This window comes from Mirounga leonina, unplaced genomic scaffold, assembly GCF_011800145.1.
Source record: "Mirounga leonina isolate KUSES-001 unplaced genomic scaffold, KU_Mleo_1.0 Mir_197, whole genome shotgun sequence".
Classification (NCBI taxonomy): Eukaryota; Metazoa; Chordata; class Mammalia; order Carnivora; family Phocidae; genus Mirounga; species Mirounga leonina.
In genome coordinates this window covers 4,808,059-4,830,038 of record NW_023270494.1, presented here as the reverse complement: position 1 = coordinate 4,830,038, position 21,980 = coordinate 4,808,059, and the positions used below count along the sequence as shown (strand labels likewise).

Genomic DNA, 21,980 nt, shown 5'->3' with positions numbered 1-21,980 from the left:
CTGGAACTTGCTGCCCTGTGTGACCCAGAGGAGCAAGGCTGGCTGAGAGCTAGGGGCAGGCTGAGAATGGCCCGATGTCTCTCCTGTGCCCAGGAGGCTGTGAGTGCAGCCAGAATCCCAAATATGGGAGCCAACCTAACATATCAGCACAGGTCCAAAACCCTTCCTGCCATCATCACCGGTGAGGTTAGCAAGAGCAGCTGGGCCTCCATTAAAGCGAGTCTCTGTCCTCCCCGGGAGGATTACAACGGCCCTCCTCAGGCTGGTGAGAATCTGCTCTCATGACACAATTAGTCACCCACTTGTCAAACAAAGCGCCTGCTCAGAGGGGTCCCCCCCCACTCCCCGTACACCTACTCAGCAAAGAGAAACGCCCTGGCCCAGCCTCACTGCCTTTTCCCCTCAAGGGTTCTCTCCCGTGTAAACCATTGTGCCCAGCAGAATTCAAAAAGGCACTGCAGATACACTGACAAGGCACCCAAGCAGCTTGCTCACGGTTTCGACTGCTCCAGCCATTCTCCCCTGCAGGGAAAGGGGCTCGGGACTAAGAACAAGGCATTCTGATCTGACTCAGGGCCCCGGGTGGTAGCCTGCAGAGGTCAAGGGTGCTGAAATCCTAGCAATGCCTGGCAAGTAGGGTTCCAATGTAAAGAGAATGTAAAGAGAAGCTCTGGAAAAAGTGTATGGGGCTGGTGGGATGGGTGCCCATCTCTCTGGATGTCCTGAAGCAAGGCGTGTGGTCAGGACAGAGCTGATGGACTGCAGGGAGTGGGCTTGAGGCACAAGCAGGAGGGTCAGTTTGGGGGTGCTCAACGGCCCTGTAGGAGGGCTTTATCTTCTCCTCCACTCCATCCAGGCCGGGCTTATCTGCAAGCCCAGGGGAGATGTGCCAAAGCACGTGTACAGTTTGAAAAGGACAATAAAAATGACTGCATTTGTGCAAGGCCTCTTCTTTCCGCCCCGCCCTATGTGCTTCCCACCTCACTGGCTCTGGAATCTGGATTTCACATTGGCTTAACAAGAAAAATCAGCTTTTTTTTTTTTTTTTTTAAGTATGACTATTTTTTCGTTATCCAGACAACTCTCATTACTGCAGACCTTGAAATAAGCCACATGCACGTGGATCCGGGAACCCGTGGGCCGGAGGGGTGCGGGGCGAGCGGTGGGTGTGACCCGAGCCAGGGGAGGAGGGAGCCGGGGCCGGGAAGTGGACGGCGAGCAGAACACACTGCACAACTCCGACAGGCTCGGCGCTCGCCGACACTTCTGGGGGGCAGGAGGGCGAGTTTGCTCGCGGGCTCTGCGCTCCCGGGGGGCGGGGGGCTGGGGGCCCGGTCCCTGGTCCTGCCCGAGCTGGGGGGAGGGGGAGGCGGGCCCCGGGGTGGGGAGGGGGCGCCCGGGAGGGCCGGGTCCGTACCTGCCTGGCCTCGGCGGCCTGCTCCTCCGCCTCCGCCGGTGCCGCCTCGCGCTCCCCCGGCCCCTCGAGCTCCCCCGGGCCCTCCGGCGCGGCCGCCGGCTCTGGGGCGCAGGGGTCGGGCGGTGCGGGAGTCCCGGGGGCCTTGGCCGGGGACACGGGCTCCGCGCTCGCGGCCGCCCCGCGCCGCACCAGCAGCCAGGCGAGCAGCAGCGCCAGCGCCGTGGCGAGCACCGGCAGCGCGGCCAGCAGCTCGGCCGGCGCCTCCATCGCGCCGCGGCCGCCCGAGTGCCCGCCCGCGGGGACCCCGAGGGAGCCCGCCGCGCCCCGCCCGCGCCCCGCCCCGGGGCGGAGCCCTTGCCCGCGCCCGCCCCCTCGGGCCCCCGGGGGTGGCTCGGCGGCGGCCGGGGTACCAGGGCCCGGACCCCTGCGGCGGCGCTCCCGAGGCCCGAGGAGGGCCAGCCCCGCCCTGCACCGGGCAGGCCTGACGTTCCGCGCTTCCATTTGTTTTGAAAACCAGCTTGAAAAGCTCCTTCCTCAGGCGCCCTTAGATTGACTGTCATTTTCGGCATCATTTCCGCCCTGTACAGAAGGTCCAGCACTTTGGAACTGCTGGTTGCGAAATGCTGAGGCCCTGTAAGGCCAGGAAGGCTCACCTAAAGCATGGCACCGGACTGCCTGCAAGACCATGAAAAGCAAACGTTAACCCCGCTCACTCTCGGCCACTTCCAGACTCGTCCACAGCATTTTCTGGGAACACTTCTAGTTCCTGGCCGGCGAATGCCCCTTCAGGCCTGAGACCCAGCAGCCTTCAACACAAGCCTCATTGTAACGTGGCTGCTCCGCAAAGGCCGCTTTCTGGAATTCAGCTCCAGGTGCCTTGGGGTAACTCTGCTCCCCTACTGACTTTCCTCTTGGGAGTAATTCTCGAGCGTATGGGAGGGTAGAATGAAGGGAAGTCTACTTTTTTGTTTCTCCAGATCCTTCCTTCTGTTGTGCTTGTTTGCGATAGATATGCTGTAACCAAAAAAAAAATTGTCTTTACCACTCCCAATAAACACAGGGCAAAGTTTGTCAGGCACCAGATGAAAAAACAGGGTGCCAGTTTTTGCTTAGGATACATTTATTGCTTTTTTGGAAATATTACAGTGCCTAAGCTGGTATCTGGTGCAAGCCAAGAAGCTAGATGGAGTGCTGTTTACATGGAAGACACAAGTATGTGCTTAGGCTTCTTCCTGAGCTCCAGTTATGACCAGCAGGCTTCCAGGAAGAGGGGGAGCTTAGTCCTGTTGCTTCCCATAACAGTAAGGGGTACCAGCAAAAGGAATTTCAGTGGTGGTTGGTGAAAAATGCCCTGTAACTATAAAATGTGGAATGGGGCTCCTATCTCAGCTACTGGCTTTTGACCCCTGGGGGGACTTTCAGCCAAAGGGGGCCTTCTTTTTTGTCCCCTGCCTTCATTGTTTGAAAGTATACATTTAAGGGGGCCCACTGTGCAAACTTAGCTACATTCTGTATCCACTATCGGATGAATAAGGGATGAATAACGAGAAGAAACAAGAATAAAACAATGCAAAAAACCCAACTCTAAATCAAGTTGCTTTATTTAAAATGATAAACAAGTTTCATCCAAGTGGAAGTTAAAAACACTCATCAAACGGCGGAGCCACAGGCATCCCGTGGCGGAGCCCACGGCGAGACGAAAGCAGATGGAGCAGGCTGCTGGGTGTCTCTGTGGCAGTGGCAGGAGGAACAAGGACTCTGCACGGTCCCAGTTCTTCTGCACTGTCCAGTCACCTTGGAGACAGCAGACCGGGCCAGTTCTCATGGGACATTCGGGGGGGGCTAGACATCTCAAGTTTTTGAACTAATGATGAGACGGAAGTTGAGAGCCACCACCCGAGGGGGCCGGGGCACGAGGGTCATCTAGTCTTGCTGTATATAATATAACATCAGTGGAACATATGGACAGAAGGCAGGGAGGGACGGGGGAGTATGAGGAGAAACCAGACTCCACAGGGAACCATCAGCAGCACCCAGCACACACATGACAAACAACTTACTTGTGGAAACGCTACACACAATTCAAGGACCCTACAGCTGTGCACGTACACGCCTACATCCTAGAGAGCACTTTTTACAACATTTACTGCAAAACTCCTATTCTGTCCCACACTCTTGTCTAAAGTCCTAAATCATATCCAGGCTGAACCTCTAATAAGTTCATAAAGCACTGATACCAACAACTTTCTTGCCGATCTTTAAATATCTTTAGCCAATTTAGAGAGAAACCAAATACTAAGAACCCAACTATGATGTTATTTATGTTCTTTTATGAAGATCTCATGGACTCGAGTTTAGTAAGGTCTGACCTTGCTGTTTTGGTCATGGAAATGGATGTGCTTGACTCCACCTACTCTGACGAGTGACCCTTAGGAACCGTGCATGGCGCGCTGTCTTTCAGCTCCGCGAGAGGGACCTGGGCTCGTCACTGCTGCATCTCCAGCACCTAGAACAGTGCCTGGCACTCAAACACAAGCTGAACACTTGGAAGATTCACAAATGGGCATCTGCAAGCCTAAGCCAAATGTGAACGTCCCTGTGTTTGGTGGCTCTCCCCTCAAAAGGTGTCACCCTGAATATCCCAGCACTACTAATGACCCCAGAGACACCTGCCTGTGTGCAGCACTGGATACTTCAGGCTGATGGTAAAGTCTTTGGTGCTCACTCCCAAAGCCCCAGAGCCCCACGCTATCTTCCTCCACCCTGCTCCTCCCTATCAGTAGTTACTGGTCCAAGAGCCCTTCTTCCAGGACCCAGCTTGTTGGTCTTCAGTTGGAGAAGTTTCATGTCATGTCCTTGCCCTCCTCAGAGAAGGAGCTCAGACCAGGTGGGGTGAAGGGTTAACTTTAGAACAGATGGCCCCTGGTTCCCACTTCCTACCTTGTCCCAAGCACCCAGCCATCACTGCACTCCCTTCTCACAGGTTCCCCACCTCATCCCTGCTTTATTTCCGTAATGGTGTGCTTGGTTGGCCCACGGCAACAGGAACAGGGGCGGGGTGGGAGGTGTTGAATCTCTGGCCTGCCTAAAACAAAGACTGTCCCATGGTCACTCACTCATGGGGTGGCAAAAGCCAAACCGCAGCATATAAGCTGTGATCCAGATGCTTTCTGGTGGGGTGACTGTGGGCCTGTCAGGTGGGCTGGATCCCTTATTTCTGAATATTGTTTGTCAAACAGGAATCACCTTTGGCCTCTTGAGAAGGCTAATCTCTCCCATTCAACCTTCCTTCTACCCTGTCATCCCAGCCACTGCAAAAGTGTCCTATCCTGCCCCCTCGTGGCAAGCAGCCTTTTGGTTTTGTTTGTTTTTTCAAGTTTAGAGGGAAGTTGATATGAATTGCAGAGGACGGTGTGAGCCTGGCAGCAATATGGCGTAAAGAAAAAAAGCACTTTGGAAGATGGCAAGAACATTGTAAAAAGGAGACAGGAACCCCATTCAGGTGTGAACACAAAGAGACGACACATTCAGGGTCTGTCTTTACTCACACCCAAACACACCCTGGAATGGAAGCAGGGCTGCCTGAGCCCGGGTGGCCTGGTGGGGAAGGGGAGCGGCACTGAGGGACAGGTGACAGGCGCCAACGCCGAGGAACATGGTGGACGTTCTCCATCCAATCCGGCCACGTTTTTGGATCGGCATTTGAGAATGCAGAAAACTGACCAAGACAAGGTAGGGAACCAGCCTCCTAGAGGAAAGCCACATGACCGGCCCAGTGTCAAGAAATGATCATCAGTCTGATAAAAATATAACCTTTGCACAGAGGAGCCCTGGACTCCCCAGATTATACCCATGTTCAGGGAGGATCTGGGGAGGCAACACCACATAATTCCAGGCCGTCTGCTCCCCGGGGACTCCTGCTGCCCTCTGACTGCTCATGCCCTTACCTACACCCCCGCCCAGAACGGGGCACGCTGCTCAGTGCTTTTCACTGGACAGATCCTTGACAAGCCCCCTCTTACTTTTATTTAAATTTAGCTGAATTTAGGGACAGATTAAGGCAAGCAGGTGAACTGAGAGGGCAAGAGATGGAACCTGCTGGTCAATCCCCAAGGATTCAGACCAGAGTTACGGAGAAGCCTAAACAGATCCCAAAGACTAGAAGCACCATATATGGATTTATTCCAGACGTGCAGCACAAGCCACCCACCTAATGTCTGCTGGTCAAACAAACAGGGACACTACTCGTGACGTCTCTTACAGAGTGAGAGCTTCTGCCTTATGGATCACATGGTAGGAAGAGGCCACACCAGTTAGAAGTGGGCCCTATTCACAACTTGAATTCTGCGATAAGAACACATTGAACACCTTTCCCACTCCGTTCCTAAACAAAAACCCTGACATGTCATCCCACCCCCAAAATACACCACACGAAAACACTGCCGGAATTTAAGAGCCTCTCTGGCGGTGGAGGGAAGGTAACTCGTCCAAAACCAGTGGTGAGCGGTGCTGCCCACGTTGGCTGGGTCACGACCACGGAGTGCGGCTTTGGACAAACGGTGACACAAAGGAAGGTGGCGTGTGCGCAGCACGTTTTACGTGTAATTGGCTCAGACACAAATCCGAGTCCACTCACCCCTCAGGGCCTGCTTGTGCGCAGCCGGCTCTCGGACAGTAGAGGTTCCTCACCAATGTTGCTGAGGTATCAGACGCAGCGAGACACTCAAGGGATCCCAGCCCTGCGGCCTCGAGGTTGAGCAGCGTGGCTTAGAGGTGACAGCCAGAGCTCCTCACCCAACAGCACGCCAGCCTTCGGTGTTTCGGGTGTCACTGAGCTTGCTGAGCTTCGAAACCTCTTGACCATCTATTCTTAGTAAGCAGTAAAAACGGCATTTGACCGAAGACAGAAGCTTGGACCAGAGAAGGTTATCCAAATTCAAAGAAGACAAAGGAGAAGGTGGGAGCAGAAGACGTGAAAACTGAGTCAGGTGGCGGCCAACAGCGTACACAGGAGCCACCTCAGGGAGAGTGTCTTTATTTGCTCAGGGGTGAGCCCGGCCTCCACAAGTGTCCCTAATCCTGCCAAGGAAAGTACAACTGCCTGTAATCAGCATGTAGACAGCACAGCTGGTGCGAAGCTGGAAGGAAATGTTAAGCAGAACCCCAGGACCCCACATGCAATTCAGGGCAGGGCTGTCCCTAGAACTTTTTCTGACAAATTATAAAGTCACACATCACGGGCAGGTGGGAGTCTCCAGCAACAGAAACACCTTAGAAAAGCAAGAAGAGAAATCTAACAATGGCTGTGAAGAGGATGACTTGGTTGAGAAATGCATAGTCTAGTCCCATAAATTCGTGTCACTGGGACACCTGAACTTCTCCTGGAATTCCAGTCTGACTACAGAGAAAGGAAAACAGACAGCAAGGCTTGTGGGTCCTACACTTTCCTAACATGTGTCAAGAAAACAGCCAGCTGCTCAGAGATACAAAGAACACAACAGCATCGTCACCCACAGCAGGCCAGGCCCTCAGATGTTTATAGAGTCCTCCGAGCTTCTGTACTGAACTACCTCCCTGAAAGCTCCCCGAAAGCTCCCCGCTTACTGCCGCCGCCAGACACACTGCGACTCGCTCGTGAGAAGAGTCTGGGTCCAAAACTCACTGAAAGCCCATTCCGTGTCCACCACGAGGGCACACGCTGGCAAAGAGATTACCTTACTGACTCTGATTTTAAGTTTTAACTTATTTAGACCCAATCTGGTTCAAACAAACAAACAAACAAACAAGCAAACAAACGTGGGAGACGTGATGAAGACCTTATAGAAAATTGGAGTTCTTCACGGATGTCTCACTTGGTGTGAGCGCTCAAAGCAACAATGGCAAGTGGGGGGAAAAGCAGGAGGCCGGCCCTGAGGCTCTCGGGAGACACCAGGGACCTTCTCTTGGGCTGCCCTCAACTGCTGTAACCATCCCTTCCCCATCGAGAGCACACAGCAGTGGGGTGACTGCTTTCCCACAACACCACAGGAAGAGCAACAAGGGGAGGTTCTGGTATTCTCAAAGGATAAAAGTTGCAAGAATATAAAATGGATTTAGTTTTTATTAAATAATATTAAGGGTTTCCTTGGCACCATCCACACAGATTCTTGCCTTTATGCATAAAATGAGCCACATTACTTTGCACTGATAGCGGAGCAAAAAGCTACTGTAGCAAATGCTAAGTGAACGGACTCCTATTCCAAGGGCGTCCTCGTTCTCTGGCTTTCTCCGGCCCTCCCTTTGTCTGCAGATCCAAAAGGCTGCCCTCCCCAGGGCCCTGCCCCTCGCCGTGGGCATGTCCTCCTACACAGACAACAGCCGTGCGTGGTCACCTGGAGGAGCTGCGCTCTTTGCTCACACAGTCGTCCTGGGAGGTGGTGTCTCCATTTCCCATCATGCTGCACGTTCTCCGCTTCTTCCGGCGGTGCATCGTCCCATCGCCTTCAGACCCAGACTCACACTGGACGGAGGAGGAAAAAAAACAGGAACTCACCAAGATGCAACCCATTCTGTCTGTAAATAAACTTCCGACCCCAGGAGACGGCACAAATGTCATCTGCGTTCTCCCAGAAGTGAAGCAGCCATTTGCCGCCACGCCCCAACATGGTCTGAATGGCTGTCTCCCTCCAGTGTTTCTGCCTCCCAAACACTGCAACTTCCCTCGCATGCCGGCTGCCCCTCCAGTGTTCTCCAACGGGAGGGTTATTTGTTCAAAATCGGGACACACGCTCTAAGAATATCTTTCAGTCAGATTCTGAGATTGCATTATGCTATTTCACTGCGTCCACACAGACCCCGAGGAGGGAAGCACAGAAGTATAGCACTTAACACACCACTCCCCCGCCCTTGCCCCCTGCAAAACACCAAATCCCCAGATTATGCAAAGCACTAAAACAGAAATTTCATCTGCTGAGGGCCCAGGTGCCTCTTCCCCAAAATGACATTAGCTTCTAACAAACCACTGAATTTGCCGAGTTTCCAGGCTTACAATTTACATCCACAGGGATAATTCTCAACATGGGCTTTGAGGTGACAATGCTCTAAGTCTGAAACCCCATCATGAGCTGTGTGATCCTCGGCCATTCCCTTAACAAAATCCCCAAATACTCCTTTTACCTCTTGAAGTTACTGCAACGACATGCGCACGCACCCACCCCCCCAAACACGTGCAAGGCTGTAACGTGGGCAAAATTCACCACCCAGCAGGAATGGTGGCAGCTGTAGTTCTTGGAACAAAGTGGACCACGTTCTCATCTCTCTCCCTCCCAGACAGGAGAGGGGAGAGTCACATCTGGTGTTTCCGGGGTGACCTGCCCCGAGGGCCTAGGGAGGGAGCAAGGCCTCACCTCCGAGTCCGAGTCGGATGAGCTGGAGCTGGAGGAGCTGGAGGAGTCACTGGAGCTGTCCGAGGCAATCCCTGTGGACTCCTGAAGGTCAACGGAGTCAGCCAGGACCGCCAACTCGGGGTGCTCTTGCTTCAAGATCCTGAGAGACAAGAAACATTGTTCCCAGCGCTGGGACCGGCAGCAACACCTGCACACAATCACCCGGACTCAAAGCTGAGGCCTGTCTCTCTCAGAAGCACCTGGGAAGTCAGGTGCCTTGGCTCAGAATGGGTGCTGGACAGTGGTGAGGACACACGGATCCACAGGCTGGGAACAAAAGCCCTACCATGCTGCTCAGGCTTTTCTGAAAGACAACCTAGCTGCACGCAAGTTACTATGACCTTTGCAAAGGAGCCAGCCGTGCTGCTGACCTGTGAGGCAAAGTTGCCCCGAGTTAGTCTTTTTTTTTTTTTTTTCCCCACCTGGGAGAAAGAGTCTCTCTTCCTTGTGTTTTTTCCTGAACCATTCCTAGCTCATTTTTTTAAACCCTTCCTTTCCACAACACAGCACTGAGTGACCGCAGTTGCGCTTGGTTAAATTCTATTTGTACGAGTAGCGACAATTAGGTTTGCAAGAAATAAGAAGTGTCAAGCAACAGAAAGGGTTCCCCTCACTTGGAAGATAAAACTGAACTGGACTTTCAGAGGCAGCAGCCCTCCCCTTAGGGACCTGATCTGGCATCCACTCTAACCAGGGACAAAAGACCAGCTGTATGGTAAGGCCTTTAAGATGACCAAATCACAGCACACAGTGGCCTATGGGACGGAGTAAGTGGGCCTCAGGTGCCCGTGAGTCCGGGAAGAACAAAGCCACCACCCTTGCTGGCCCTCTCAGCAGGGAGGCTGAGCACTGACCAAGCCAGGATCCCTCTCTTACCCCGAGAGCTGGTCCCTCCAGGTCAGGGTTGGGACACAGTGGCACGGGGTGGCTGGGGGTGGCTTGCACTGCCGCTGCCCGTGCTGTATCTGTTCTGTGGATAAACAGAGGAGCTAAGTCTCCAGGGCAGTCACCTCACTCACAAGAACTGAAGGTATTAAGTTCAAAAGGGAATAATGCTTCTCAGTAAGAAAAAGAAAGAACCAAAATAAAACCCAAACAAAATGGCTTCCTTTGCTAGTGCTAGCTTGGGGGGGACGTAAACAAAAACAGAAAATAAAACAAAACAAATAAACAGAAAATGAGAACCAATCCCAATTATGACCATGTTTTGACTGACTGATCAAACATGCAGAGTCTTACCCTGTCACCTGGAGGCTGGCAAGCATCCTGAGAACTAGCCCTGACCTTGGACCCACTCTCCTCTGCCTGGGCGGTTTTGCAGCCCCAGCTCTCCCAGGCCTAAGATCAGCACACGTTACTGCAGCAGTGGACTCTTTCCATTTCACCTCTGGGGTAGGAATTGGAACAAGACAAAGATAAGAAAAAAAAAATGTCTCTCACCTATACCATTTCCTCGATAACTTTGGTCTCCCTCTTACCGTCTTGTGCCATACAACAGGGAAGTTGGTGCTGCTGGCAAAATTCTGGGTGATGGCAATGGTGGTGTCGAGATTAAGGACAACGTGCCACCAGCCTCCTGAAATCCAACAAATAAACAGTTAAATAAATAGGGTTTGGTTCTGCACAATCACAAACAACATAAGCCTCATGAATAGAGAGTTCCTATCTACCCATCTATAGGTGAGACAGGTAGAGACTCGGAGACATGAGATCGAGACTGGGCAATGCTTCTCCTGATCCAGGAATCCCAACCTATTTGTGGAAAGTTCTACTGGAGCACAGCCATGTCCGTTCATTTCCGGATTGTCTGTGGCTGTTTTCCTGCTCCATAGGCAGAGTTGAGCAGTTGGAACAGACCCTGTCTGGCCCACAGCGCTTGAAATATTTACTCTTTGCCTTTTAGAGAAAAAGTGTGTTGACCCCTGTTAATCCAAAACTGTGCTCAAAACTGTAAAGGCAGCAAGTTCTTCAGCTCCTAGAAGAAGAACACCTATCTTCAATATTAAATACCCTCACTCTAAACACTTAGCCTATCAGGTATGGGACGTCCTTCCTCTTAGCCCCAAGTTCCTATTTCCTGGCTCAACCCGGCCAATGCTACACTGTATTAAAAACCCAATTTACAGAAATATGCACAAATTACAGTATGTCCACAGAGACACCAGATAACTACTAGGCATAAAGATAAATAGAATCTTTACATACAAGAAGTTTATCAATAGGCACTATGTGTTTAGATTACAAGAGATGTGGAGAGCAGCCCCCTAAGCACTTGAGCACACAGCCGCACATCACTGTCTAAGGTGGGAAGCAGTCAGTTCGTTTAGAGTCAGCACGCAAAGAGGTTTCTTTGATTCCTTCTATATACACTTATGCTCCGAAATGACAAATAACTGAAATCAAAGAATGCACTTTCTCTTAGTTCATCTATACCTGGTACAAAAACAGTCTCTCCTGGTTTTTGTAAGATTTCCAGGGGTTTGAATTCAGGTGGCCAGGTGGGAAGCTGCGTCCGGGGATGAATGATACTAAACCAGGTAATAGCTTCATCTTGCTGGTTCCCTCCTTCTTCACGGGTCACCTTGATGAGTTCCCTGGGCGTGCTGGTAGGAAACAGGCACCAGCGCTTGTGGCCCTGAACTAAGGCATTCCAGGCACTGGTTCCCAGAGGGTCGATGTGAATTCCAGTTCCAGAGCGTGGTGGCCCCATCACAAACCACCTAAAGGATGGAAACGTCCAAGATATGAAAAGTAATTTAACTGTACACACACGCCACCAAATAGTGAGTTTTTAGTCTTATACATTATGTTCTTTATTTCAGAGACTACATAAATCCTGCTATGCAAAAACGCTAAATGAATCATGCCTGGAATGCTCCATAACAGAAAGAAGAAAAAAAAAAATCACTCATGTGGGTTACTACTACCAGGCTTCAACTATTAAAACTTCCTTTAAAGATCAGTGGTTTAACTTTGGTTGCGTGTTTGAGTCACCTGGGGCGCCTTCAGAAATCCTGGTGCCCAGGTGGCAACCCAGACCAGTAAAACCCATCTGTGGCCGTAGGACCTGGGCAGGCAGCAGTAACCCCCTAAGTAAGTTCCATGTGCAACTAAGGAGAACCACTCACTGTTATGGAAAAAGGTTAGCCGACTGAGCTCAGGTGACACATACTGTCCTACGTTAGACCATAAGGGCTTCACCGCCAGGTACTTTACCTGTAAGGGGGCCTGCGTTTCTCCCCGGCATACTGGAAGAGATCATCAGTGAAAAACTTGGGCACCTTGTAGTCTTCCAAAAGTTTCCTTCTTTTGGGGTGTTCCCCATAGCTGCTGTCAAAGATGTAAAGGGGGCTGTCGTCCCGAGTGCTCTCCATGTACTCAATGTAGTATTTCATCTTCATCTTCACGGAGTAGCCGTCATTATCCTCACCACACTTGAATTTCTGGTTCCGGTACTTCCTTTTTAGGCGCTCCAGGGTCCATTTCTCCTGGGCAGACCAACCCTCTTGGGCATTCAGCAGAACCACGGGCTTGTACGGTCTTTCATATCGCTCCACAAATTCTTCCACAGACAGCTGTAATGCGTCTGCCCTTTCCACGTTATCCTGGAAGAATCAGAAAAGACCTATCCAGTTAATTAAAAAAAAAAAAAAAAAAAGTCCAGCGGCAGCAAAAGGCGTCCCCCAGGACCCGTTAAGGACATACCTTAGGACAAACCTAAGGAACCATATTCTCGTTCTGGCTTATCTTTGGGGGGTGGGGGGGAGAGGGACAAGGACCTGCGTGTGGACTGACACGTCGCACCCTGCGCCGCCCCACCAGGGGAAGGGGGCTTCGCATCTCCCACTCATGGGCCTCCACAGTCAAGGCCCCGGGGGCCCCACAGCGCAAAGGGGTCAAGGGGCGACAGTCCTCCTCGTGGATATCGCCAAAGGCGTCAGCCTCCAGGTGGCCGGGCAGGCGGCAGCTGCGGCGCGGGAGGAAGGAGGCCCGCCCCGAAATCCGGGCACCGATGACCCGGACCTCCGCGGGGGGCGAGTGAGCCCATCGGAACCCAGAGGTGCCGCGCTGGGCGCTGGGGGAGGTGCGCATGAGCCCGGAGATGCCCAGGCCGGGCCCCAGCCCGCGACCCCGGCCCACTCACCGCCACGGCCGCAGGGTTCAGCGAGAAGCTCTCGTAGTAGTTGTGACGGGTCCAGTCCAGCGAGTCCTTGAGCTCCGGCCGCGCACTCCGCTTGGCCTCGCGGATCCGCTTCTTGCTCTTGTGGTTCATCCTCCGGGGGTCACCAGCTGCTCCCGCGACGACCTCCGCGCGCCTCGCTTCCTGCTTCCCACGCACCCCCTCCCCGGCCCGGGCAGTGGCTGCGGCGGTGGAGGCGGCGGCGGCGGCGGCTCCCTAAAGCCCTTCGCTCTGGCCCGGCGCCTTTAAACTCGCCTTCCAGAAAATTCACTCCCCAACCACCTCCCGGGCCTCGGGTTGGGCACGCGGCTGCCGTCTTCCCCGCCCCCCGGCCTGTCGCGGTGAGCCATTGGCTCGGGCACCTCCGGGGTCCGCCCTCACACTCGCCGGCTCTCCGCCATGTTGGGAAGGTCGAGATGATCGAGGAGCCGCCTGACTACGGCTCCGCCTCTCCCGCGCCCGCTTCCGGTGCGCGCGTCACTTCCGGGCGTGGGCCGCTTTATGCGCGGCCCGCTTCCGGCGTGCGAGTCTCCGAGGCCGCTTGTCTTCCGTGTCCCTTTTCCCTGGTCCCCGGTGTCTTCTCCCTGCGCGGCCACAGCGTCGCCGGAAGGGTGCTTTCCCCGCCCTTGCGTCGAGTTGCAGCGCCCCGGCAGGGCCGCCAAGGGCCACGTGGCGCCGGTGAGGCGGCCCCAGCCGGCCAGGGGTTTCCCGCGCGCGCAGCCTGGCAGCCCGGCGCTCTTCGCTGCTCCCGGCCCGTCCGGGGGTCCCCGGTTGCCCCCTGGGCAAGCGTGGCCTCCGAGGGCATGAGGTCCGGGCCCAGCGCTTTCGGTTCTTGGAGGAGCCTGGCCTGGGGGCCGAGGGGGCCGTACTGGAGGTCAGCGTCCCGCAGGTGCGTGCGGCGGGAGGTGCCTCCGGTACTTTGCGGTGGCGCCCCGGGCAGGAGCCGCTCGCAGCCGACCTGGGGGTGTTGGGAGGGGTGGGGGCGGGGTTTGGCGGCTACCCTGTCTTAGGTTGGCCCTCCGGGCGGCAAGGTTTGTGGCCTGAAGGGGCCCTGCCAGGAAAAGGGCCTTCCACATCGAATATATCCTGCCGGAAAGGTGGCATTTTTTTTTTTTTTAAAGATTTTATTTATTTATTTGACAGAGAGAGACACAGCGAGAGAGGGAATACAAGCAGGGGGAGTGGGAGAGGGAGAAGCAGGCTTCCCGCGGAGCAGGGAGCCCGATGCGGGGCTCGATCCCAGGACCCTGGGATCATGACCTGAGCCGAAGGCAGACGCTTAACGACTGAGCCACCCAGGTGTCCCGGAAAGGTGGCATTTTTAACACCAAATATTTTCTTTGATTTTGAAGGGCTGCTTAATTCAGCTTCATCCAGGACCGGGGATTCCACTCTCCCTTTTCAAATAAAGTTTCTTGGGTTGGCACTCATTTGTTCTTTCCAGCTCACGGCTGTCCCCAAACTCTCACAAATAATAGAAGTAATACATTATGCGTCCGGTTTTTCAAAGCACTTGGACGTTGCAGCGTTTCGATTTTAACAGCAGTCTGTGAGGTAGGTATTAGCAAAAATAATTTGAAGATGAAAAACCGCCTAAGAGGAAGTTAAGTCTCCAGTGTGAAACCCATTTCTGATAGTTTTTAAATGCCTTCGTGTTGAAATACCCACTGGGACTTCTTCCCAAGTTTAGGAGGTGAAGATACTCCCTGTGAGAACAAAGACCCCTTTACAGCCAAATCTGCAAACTCACTCACTGCTCTGGTCAGAAATCCTTTATTGTATCCTGGGTAAAATGCACCAGGCAGGCATTTTATTCACGCTGCACTCCCTACACTTAGAACCAGTGCCTAGGCACTAATACTTTTGTTGAGTGAATTGAATGATTGAGTTCAGACTTTCAGTTCCTTCACCTTTGATACTTACACCACTTCAGCCCCCTTTCCAACTAGTCCACTAGCAGCACCCTCTGCTCTAGAAAACAGAAAGACTTGCAGTTTTGCAGTTTAATGACAGCTTGCTTTGCTTATTTTGTGTCGGGCGTTGTACTAAGCAGTTTGCATTGAGTCTTCCAAGTCACCCTATGAGATAGGCTTTTTGCAGGTGAGGAAACTGAAGCACAGACAGGTTAAATAATGGGTGAGGTCACAGCTAGTAAGTTACACAGCTAGCATTTGAACTCAGGCAGGTTCATTCCAAAGGTGTGAGTCCTTATTTTGCCTCCCTGAATACTGTGCTCTCACAATTCTGTATCTTTCCAAAGGCTCTCTAAGCTGCCTGCCTTCCTAATTCCAGGACTGAGCTGCACTCAAACTTCTGGAATGTCTTCCTGGACTCATTGATTCCCATAAGCATACCAAGTTATGCCTGTGAATATAACCCTCTGATACATTCTTAACTGCACTTACAATAAAAGCTAAACTTCCTGTGGCCTACAAGACCCCACAGGTCTGTCCCTGCCTTCCCACTGACCTCTGTACTACAACCCTGCCTCCCAGCCCCCATGCCCCTGCGGTCAGTGCCCTCTGTGGTCCAGCCAGAGGCTTTTTAGTTCCTGCTTCAGGACTCTTGCCTGAATCATTCGCCCTATCTAGGACAGCCACCTTGTGGTCACTGTCTCCCCACGTCTCCCTGCCCCCACTACTCTCACATCACCTGCTGTTGTTAGCATTATCACCAACTAAAAATATATTTGCTTACTTGTGGCTTGTCTTTTTCCCAGTAGGGCATGTATGTGTGTGTGTATGTGTATTCCATGATAACCTAGTTACATCCTTAGCCATTCAGTCCCTGGGTAAATGCTTGTTGAGTGCAGGAGTGTATGAAGAGTGCTTATCACACGGTATTGCAGTTTTATATACCCCATGGGTTTTGAACCGGACAGCAGAGAACTGTCCTTTTTGTCCAGTGTCGGGCACTCTAATTGCTGTAAAAATATATACTCCCAACTGCCAGCAGATGAGTTATTTTTGGCATACAAAAAATTCTTTTCAGGTGCTGCATCTGCAGTATGGAATGTATGTTTGGCCCTGTGCGGTGGTCCTGGCTCAGTACCTGTGGTTTCACAGAAGATCTCTGCCGGGCAAGGCTGTCTTAGAGGTACAAGTGCCCTTGAGGTTTCCTAAAATGCTCTGTTCAGATTTAAGTCTACGTGCTTGTTACTGACTTTTGTTAAATATTTTTAAATCGGGTGATTTGGCCAGCTTGTAAGTCATGTGAGCTAAGAATGCTTTTTACATTTTAAGTTGTTTAAAAAAAGAACACGCACCAGAGACCACAGGAGTCCCATCGAGACTAAAATATCGCCTTGCCCTTTATGTTATGCTGACCCTTATTCTAAGTGAAGCCCATTGACTAATTATAGTTATAGAATCTTGGCATGGAAGCAATCATTAAGACCATCTTTCCAGGGTGTCCCAACAGGGTCATCCGGAGTCTAGTGTGTCACATGCAGTTTCTCATACAATAGCCCTTTCCATATTTTGGGAATCTTGAGAGTATCCCAAACTCTTTCTCATCACTCCACCTGACATGAGACTGCTAAACACTTGGAGAAATAAACTTTTTGTCAAGTTTGCAGAAATGGTACAAGGCTTAAATCTGAAGGCCGAGGACAAACCCAAAACTTAGTAACACCTCTTTAACTTTTGCAAAACCACGTGAGGGGTGTGAAGATATGTGGCATCCTTCTGGCCCTGAACAGTGGCAATTTGTAGACATTCAGAAAAGATTGAGAACCTCCCAAGCTCTTGCTCAGAACTGGAAAATGGGAAACTTGTTTTAAAATACAAGGCATTCCTTGGTTAGTCCTTAGCATGCTTAAGACCTTGTCACTTCGAAGGCCCAACTGGAAAATCCCCTTTGTAGGAAGCCATGTTTCAGACCTGTCAGGTTATAGCCACATAAAAGCAGTAAAAATTGGTAGTAACAGCCATAATGGCCAGGTGTGCAGGCAAGTCACCCATCAAGCTTCTAGAGGCCCAATGTCCTGTATAATTAGGAGCTCCCTTATAGACTGTTAAGAACAGTGTCCCAAACTGCCTTGGGCATATTAAGCAATTAAGTCGCCAGATACACACTCAGGAGTTTGGAAGCACCTAAGTCAGTTGCAGAGTACAGGGCCCTGTACGGAACTTAACCTTCCCACCCAATTAAGAGGAATCTCAAGTAATTTCTACAAATTGAAGAGCTTAAGCTTCATATAGTAAAGCACTGCAATTGTACATTTTGTAGATATGAGCAGCTCATGACGGACTCTGTACTTAGGGAAACAAGTTCCCAAATTCCCTGCAATCCTAAGAACTTTGAAATGCTTTTAGATTGGAGCTGGAGTGAGCCTTCCAGGAATTACGGCTGCAAAATGCGGTGCTGAAGTGATCTTGTCGGACAGTTCGGAGCTGCCTTACTGTCTAGAAATCTGTCGGAAAAGCTGTGAAATGAATAACCTGCCACAGGTGCGTGTCGTAGGACTGACATGGGGACATGTATCTCAGGATCTTCTGGCTCTACCACCACAAGATATTATTCTTGCATCTGATGTGTTCTTTGAACCAGAAGGTAAAACTTTTTTGGTCAATAGTAACTTTCGCTGGAGAGATGATATAAGTACAAGTCCATTTAAGGAGTCCTTTCTTCCCAGATTTTGAAGACATCTTAACTACAGTCTACTTTTTGATGGAAAAAAACCCCAAAGTCCAATTGTGGTCCACCTACCAGGTAAGAAGGTAAGCCTGAATAAACCTGGTCTACTCTCAGTTTTATTAAAACTTAAATCCCAATCCTCATGCAATATCTACTTTAAGGATAAAATGAAAATATATGTGAAGCAAAACAGGAAAAGCATGATTTTAAAAAAACAATTTATTATTTTTTTTTCAGTGCTGACTGGTCACTTGAAGCTTTGCTCTACAAGTGGGATATGAAATGTGTCCACATTCCTCTGGAGTCTTTTGATGCAGACAAAGAAGATATAGCAGAATCTGCCCTCCCAGGAAGACATACTGTTGAAATGCTGGTCATCTCCTTTGCAAAGGACAGTCTCTGAATTACACCTACATACAGGTTCTTCTGGGACAATGTCAATACTAATTAGCAACCTGGCATGCCAACTAAGACTCAGACCACTTCAGCTTCTTGGGAGTACAAGCACTGAATCTGAAGATGGTCTGATCTGTTGGCCTTAAAGATGGTGGTGGGTCACCTAAACACTCATGGGTTACAAAGCCATGAAAACAAAAATTAACAGACCTGTAAAAAAAGGGACTTGGATTGTTCTTTAGAAAAAAAATTAAAAACGGCATAAATTAAGCTGAGAGACAGGGGTACCCAGAACCTCAAGAAAGTGCTACCTTAGAGCATTGATTTTAGGGGTTATGGGTGCTGAAATGGCATTTCCACTTTTTAACTTAGAAAAAAGTCAACTACTAAACATTTCACTTTCATACTGTACAGTCAGTAACAATTCACAAGGTAATTGCACAGGTCTTTCAAATAAAGGGGGGAAAAAAGACCAAGACATATTCTGAGAAAAGCTAACACCAAGAAAACGTTTTAATTAAACTACAGAAACAATGGTTATAGTACAGAATTTTCATGAGCAAAAAGATACACCATGTTATAAGTACTTACAAAGTTACAAACCATTTTGCTTCCTTAACATTTTCCATATTTTAAGTTCATACATGAAGATGATCAGATATACCATTTTGGGGGAAGGGGGGGAAAAAAAGGTGTATTTATCATCAGCTAGATGTGCTCACTGTATGCTCCGTTATTTATATGCAAGGCCCGGGTGACTGGAAGTGCAGTTGTCAGGCATTTTAATAAACTGGACAGCCATTTGTTTCTGCACGACAAGGCATCTTTACACAGGAGCAATCAGGAGAAAACAGGAAACAGCCAAGCACTCTGCACTGCAACACGCCACCTTAACAGCTAACCAGCATTACTCAACTGCTACACAACTGCGCCTAGTGCACAAAAATACACAAGAGAAGAGATTAGAATTGTGTTTGGTAAACAATCCTTTTCAAAAAATCAAGTCTTTTCACCTGAAAAGTCTTTATACAAATTTGGATTCAGATTACCACTTAGATCTGAAGGTAAATAGCATATACAAACAAATTTACACCGACTTTTGTAGGTTTTTAATTTTAAGGAATGAAGGCAATGTTGAGTCAATCTCTTGACAGCTTTAGGCTGTGTGTAATGGCTGCACACGTTTCCTTAAAAGTCAGGAGGCCACAAATTAGGTTACCAATCTGTTTAATTTCAAACAAAAAAAGTCAGCACTATATAAACAAAAAGGAAAATTTACCTCAAATATCCAAGCCAATAATGAAATCTGAAGTCGTTCACCTCACTAAATTACAAGAAATTTGAATAACAGCAACAAAATGGCACATAAAATGAAATTTGCCACCTGAGGCAAAGCTTAAAACAAGTAAAAAGTTAGACAAATGTTACAAAATAACCTTTTCAATAGCCAGTTGCTTGTTCCAAGGACTCTTCGATGGACTGAGTGTGTGGTCCTTTTCCCCCAAGTCTTCTGTTATGTTGCTTGTTGACCCATCTAGGTTTGAAAAGAAAAAAGTTCAGTTTACCTTCCATTACAATGAAGTTACCGAAAGTGCACATGGTTTCAGTTTCAGGCATGTACTTACTAAGGCTCTGGTGAAACAAGGAGGTTACGGAAAGGTTCCACCCAGCCATTATCAGTTTTATAAAGGCCCAATTAGGAAATTTTCACAGAGGCTACCATCCGCTTTTACAAATTTGTGTTTATGCAATCTTGGCCAAATAACCAAGGTGAAAAATGATATGAGGAAGGGAAAAAGGGGCGGGGAGGGGAAAAGGACGGTATCCAAACAAAAACAACTTGAAATCAGAAAATCAGTCTATTTTAAGATAAATTTTTAGTTCTCAAACGAAACATTTGGCAATTGAGAATAAAGCTTTAATATCTGAGCTACTTAGGGCCCTTTCCTTTTAAAAAATAGGACCAAACAATTTGAGAGTTAAAGACACACTATCCTTTCCCCACCCAGTGCAATACCTGTAAACTTTTTTGGGGTTCCAAAAGTTCATTGCTTCTTTTTGCAATTCGTTTGCCACATCCGTTAGAATATGAAGTCCCAGTCAGTACAACAATAGTTGAACTGATCGTTTTCTCTAAGAGGATAGTGCATCTTTAACGTTTAAAGACAAACCTGCTCCAATACACGCCCACAGAAACTGGTCCCTGGAGGATCAGCCAAATCAGTTAAAATCTGCAATACTGGCCAATATTCTTTTATCAAACAGGAGACCGCAGCTTTAAAGGGGAAAATGCAGACGTTGGATAAAAACAGCAAGAAATAGTCATTTTCATTAATAGGTCTCAAACAGTTTACGAAACAGCCATTATTATCTAAGCTTTATGCACATCCTTCCTGCAGACCCCTCTCGTATTACTCCCAAAGCTGAGTTAGCTCACAGCCGCACTCCCGACATCAGGAGCCACTTTTCTATTAACGCGGATCACAACAAGCTCCTGCAAACCCCATCTGAGTTCGGGTCATGTGTCTCGGCTCCCCACTGACATTACCATTCGCTTAAGAGGACACCGCTCCTTCCTCCTCGGGAGACTTGGGGGGGCTCTTGGAGCGCGACCTGGACTTGGACTCCCTCTTGGACACGGGCGGAGGGCTCCGGGACCGGGACCGGGACCTGGAGCGCGAGCGAGACCTGGACACCGACGAGGACTTGGACTTGGACCTCCGCGCCGACCTGGACTTCGACGTGGACCGCGACCTCGAGCGAGTGCGGGAGCGAGACTTGGAGCGGCTGTAGCGGGAGCGACTGCGGGACCTGGACCGGCTCCGACTCCGGGAGCGGCTGCGACGGCGCCGCCGAGGGCTGAGGGCGGACGGGCCGGGCGTCAGAGCGGCCATCGGGGCCCGAGGGCCGCGCCCCGCCCGCGTGCTGCGCCCGCCCCGCCGCCATTACCGCGCCGCCCGCCGCCCGGGCGCCATTTCCCCGCCGCCCGCCGCCCGCCGCGGCCCCGCGCCCGCCCGCCGCCGCCACGTGTCCGCGCGGCCCTTTGTGCCCCCCGCCCGTTTACCTGCGGCTCCGGCGTCCGTAGCCGCCGCCGCCATAGCGCCGGGGCGGCGGGCCCCGGCGGCTGTGGTGCGAGTCCGGGGGGCGGCCGTAGCGCGCCATCTGTACGCGCAGCTCGCGGCCATCCAGCACGGCCCCGTCCATGGCGTCCATGGCGTCCTCGGCGTCGCGCTTGTCGTGGAAGCGGACGAAGGCGAAGCCGCGGGACTCCTTGGTGTAGCGGTCCCGCGGGATGTACACGTCGCCGACGCGCCCGTACTTCTCGAACACGCGCCTCAGGGTGTCGGGCGAGGTGCGGTAGGTCAGGTTGTCCACCTTGAGGGAGGTCATGCCCTCCACATCGGGAGGCGGGCGACCGTAACTCATGGCCCTGGAGAGCCGGCCGGGGGCCGCGACTGCGCGCCTACAAACTGACGCCCTGGGCGGGCCCGCGCGCTCGGCTGAGGCGGCGGTTTCCTCACACTAAGCCGGCTCGACGCCGCGCCGCGCCTCCGGCAGTTGGCTTCCGCGTGGAAACGCTGAGAGAGGCCGGACGGGGTGGGGAGAAAAACGGGAGCGAAAAGCCGCAGCACCCGACTCCACCAAAGAAACAACTGGGCGGGCAAGCGGATCTAGCGCCCGTTTATATCCCTCCTCACAAAATGGCGCCCGCGCCACCCGGAAATGAATCCCCTGATTGGCTCGCCCCTCCCCGCCCCGCAACGCCGAGGCCACGCGCCCCGCCTCTGTCCGACGCGCCTGCGCAGAGCCCGGCGGGCGGGCCGAAAAGCGCGGAGTCACTATTGCTGGGAGGGGGGAGCGGCATTTGTGGGCAGTTGGAAAGCCCGCGAAACGCTCTTTCCGGCTGCGAGGCAGGACGGGCGCT

At 51.4% G+C, this 21,980-nt stretch overlaps 4 protein-coding genes across 16 annotated transcripts in view; 1 reads left to right on the top strand and 3 right to left on the bottom strand.

The window, feature by feature from the left end:
- MXRA7 (matrix remodeling associated 7) overlaps window positions 1-1,699 on the bottom strand; it is a 28,434-nt gene extending 26,735 nt beyond the window's left edge. For all 3 annotated transcript variants that reach the window (XM_035025929.1, XM_035025930.1, XM_035025932.1), the window contains exon 1: window positions 1,418-1,699. In XM_035025929.1, the coding sequence (XP_034881820.1) occupies window positions 1,418-1,684 (267 nt within the window). In that variant the 5' untranslated portion in view covers window positions 1,685-1,699. The remainder of the gene's footprint in view (window positions 1-1,417) is intronic.
- Window positions 1,700-2,439: 740 nt separating this feature from the next.
- Window positions 2,440-13,299, bottom strand: JMJD6 (jumonji domain containing 6, arginine demethylase and lysine hydroxylase). 3 transcript variants are annotated; one of them, XR_004683040.1, is made up of 8 exons: window positions 12,986-13,297; window positions 12,058-12,446; window positions 11,275-11,561; window positions 10,282-10,417; window positions 8,803-8,941; window positions 7,789-7,916; window positions 6,054-6,496; window positions 2,443-5,165 (listed from the first exon to the last, which is right to left on the bottom strand). XR_004683040.1 is itself a non-coding variant. In XM_035025920.1 (7 exons), exons 1-7 carry the CDS (start codon window positions 13,112-13,114, stop codon window positions 6,460-6,462), a joined length of 1,245 nt encoding a protein of 414 aa, XP_034881811.1. In that variant the 5' UTR covers window positions 13,115-13,297; the 3' UTR covers window positions 2,440-6,459. The 3 variants fall into 3 exon arrangements, 1 of the variants encoding a protein (XP_034881811.1); XM_035025920.1 differs by having other exon boundaries at window positions 2,440-6,496; XR_004683041.1 differs by lacking the exons at window positions 2,443-5,165; window positions 6,054-6,496 and adding an exon at window positions 9,718-9,811 and having other exon boundaries at window positions 12,986-13,299.
- A 220-nt stretch (window positions 13,300-13,519) lies between these two features.
- METTL23 (methyltransferase like 23) lies at window positions 13,520-19,457 on the top strand. Of its 5 annotated transcripts, XM_035025925.1 has the most exons (6): window positions 13,836-13,910; window positions 14,374-14,575; window positions 16,013-16,117; window positions 17,338-17,575; window positions 17,658-17,742; window positions 17,897-18,514. In XM_035025925.1, the coding sequence occupies exons 3-6, from the start codon at window positions 16,034-16,036 to the stop codon at window positions 18,060-18,062; spliced, it is 573 nt and encodes a 190-aa protein (XP_034881816.1). In that variant the 5' UTR covers window positions 13,836-13,910; window positions 14,374-14,575; window positions 16,013-16,033; the 3' UTR covers window positions 18,063-18,514. The 5 variants fall into 5 exon arrangements, with proteins under 5 accessions (XP_034881812.1, XP_034881813.1, XP_034881816.1 ...); XM_035025921.1 differs by lacking the exons at window positions 13,836-13,910; window positions 14,374-14,575 and adding an exon at window positions 13,520-13,699; XM_035025922.1 differs by lacking the exon at window positions 14,374-14,575 and having other exon boundaries at window positions 13,533-13,910; window positions 17,897-19,457.
- SRSF2 (serine and arginine rich splicing factor 2) lies at window positions 18,546-21,749 on the bottom strand. 5 transcript variants are annotated; one of them, XR_004683044.1, is made up of 5 exons: window positions 21,120-21,749; window positions 20,604-20,914; window positions 20,227-20,330; window positions 19,492-19,589; window positions 18,546-18,987 (listed from the first exon to the last, which is right to left on the bottom strand). XR_004683044.1 is itself a non-coding variant. In XM_035025928.1 (3 exons), the coding sequence occupies exons 1-2, from the start codon at window positions 21,479-21,481 to the stop codon at window positions 20,611-20,613; spliced, it is 666 nt and encodes a 221-aa protein (XP_034881819.1). In that variant the 5' UTR covers window positions 21,482-21,746; the 3' UTR covers window positions 18,546-19,589; window positions 20,604-20,610. The 5 variants fall into 5 exon arrangements, 2 of the variants coding, with proteins under 2 accessions (XP_034881819.1, XP_034881818.1); XR_004683043.1 differs by having other exon boundaries at window positions 18,546-19,589; XM_035025928.1 differs by lacking the exon at window positions 20,227-20,330 and having other exon boundaries at window positions 18,546-19,589; window positions 21,120-21,746.
- Between the last annotated feature and the right edge of the window lie 231 nt (window positions 21,750-21,980).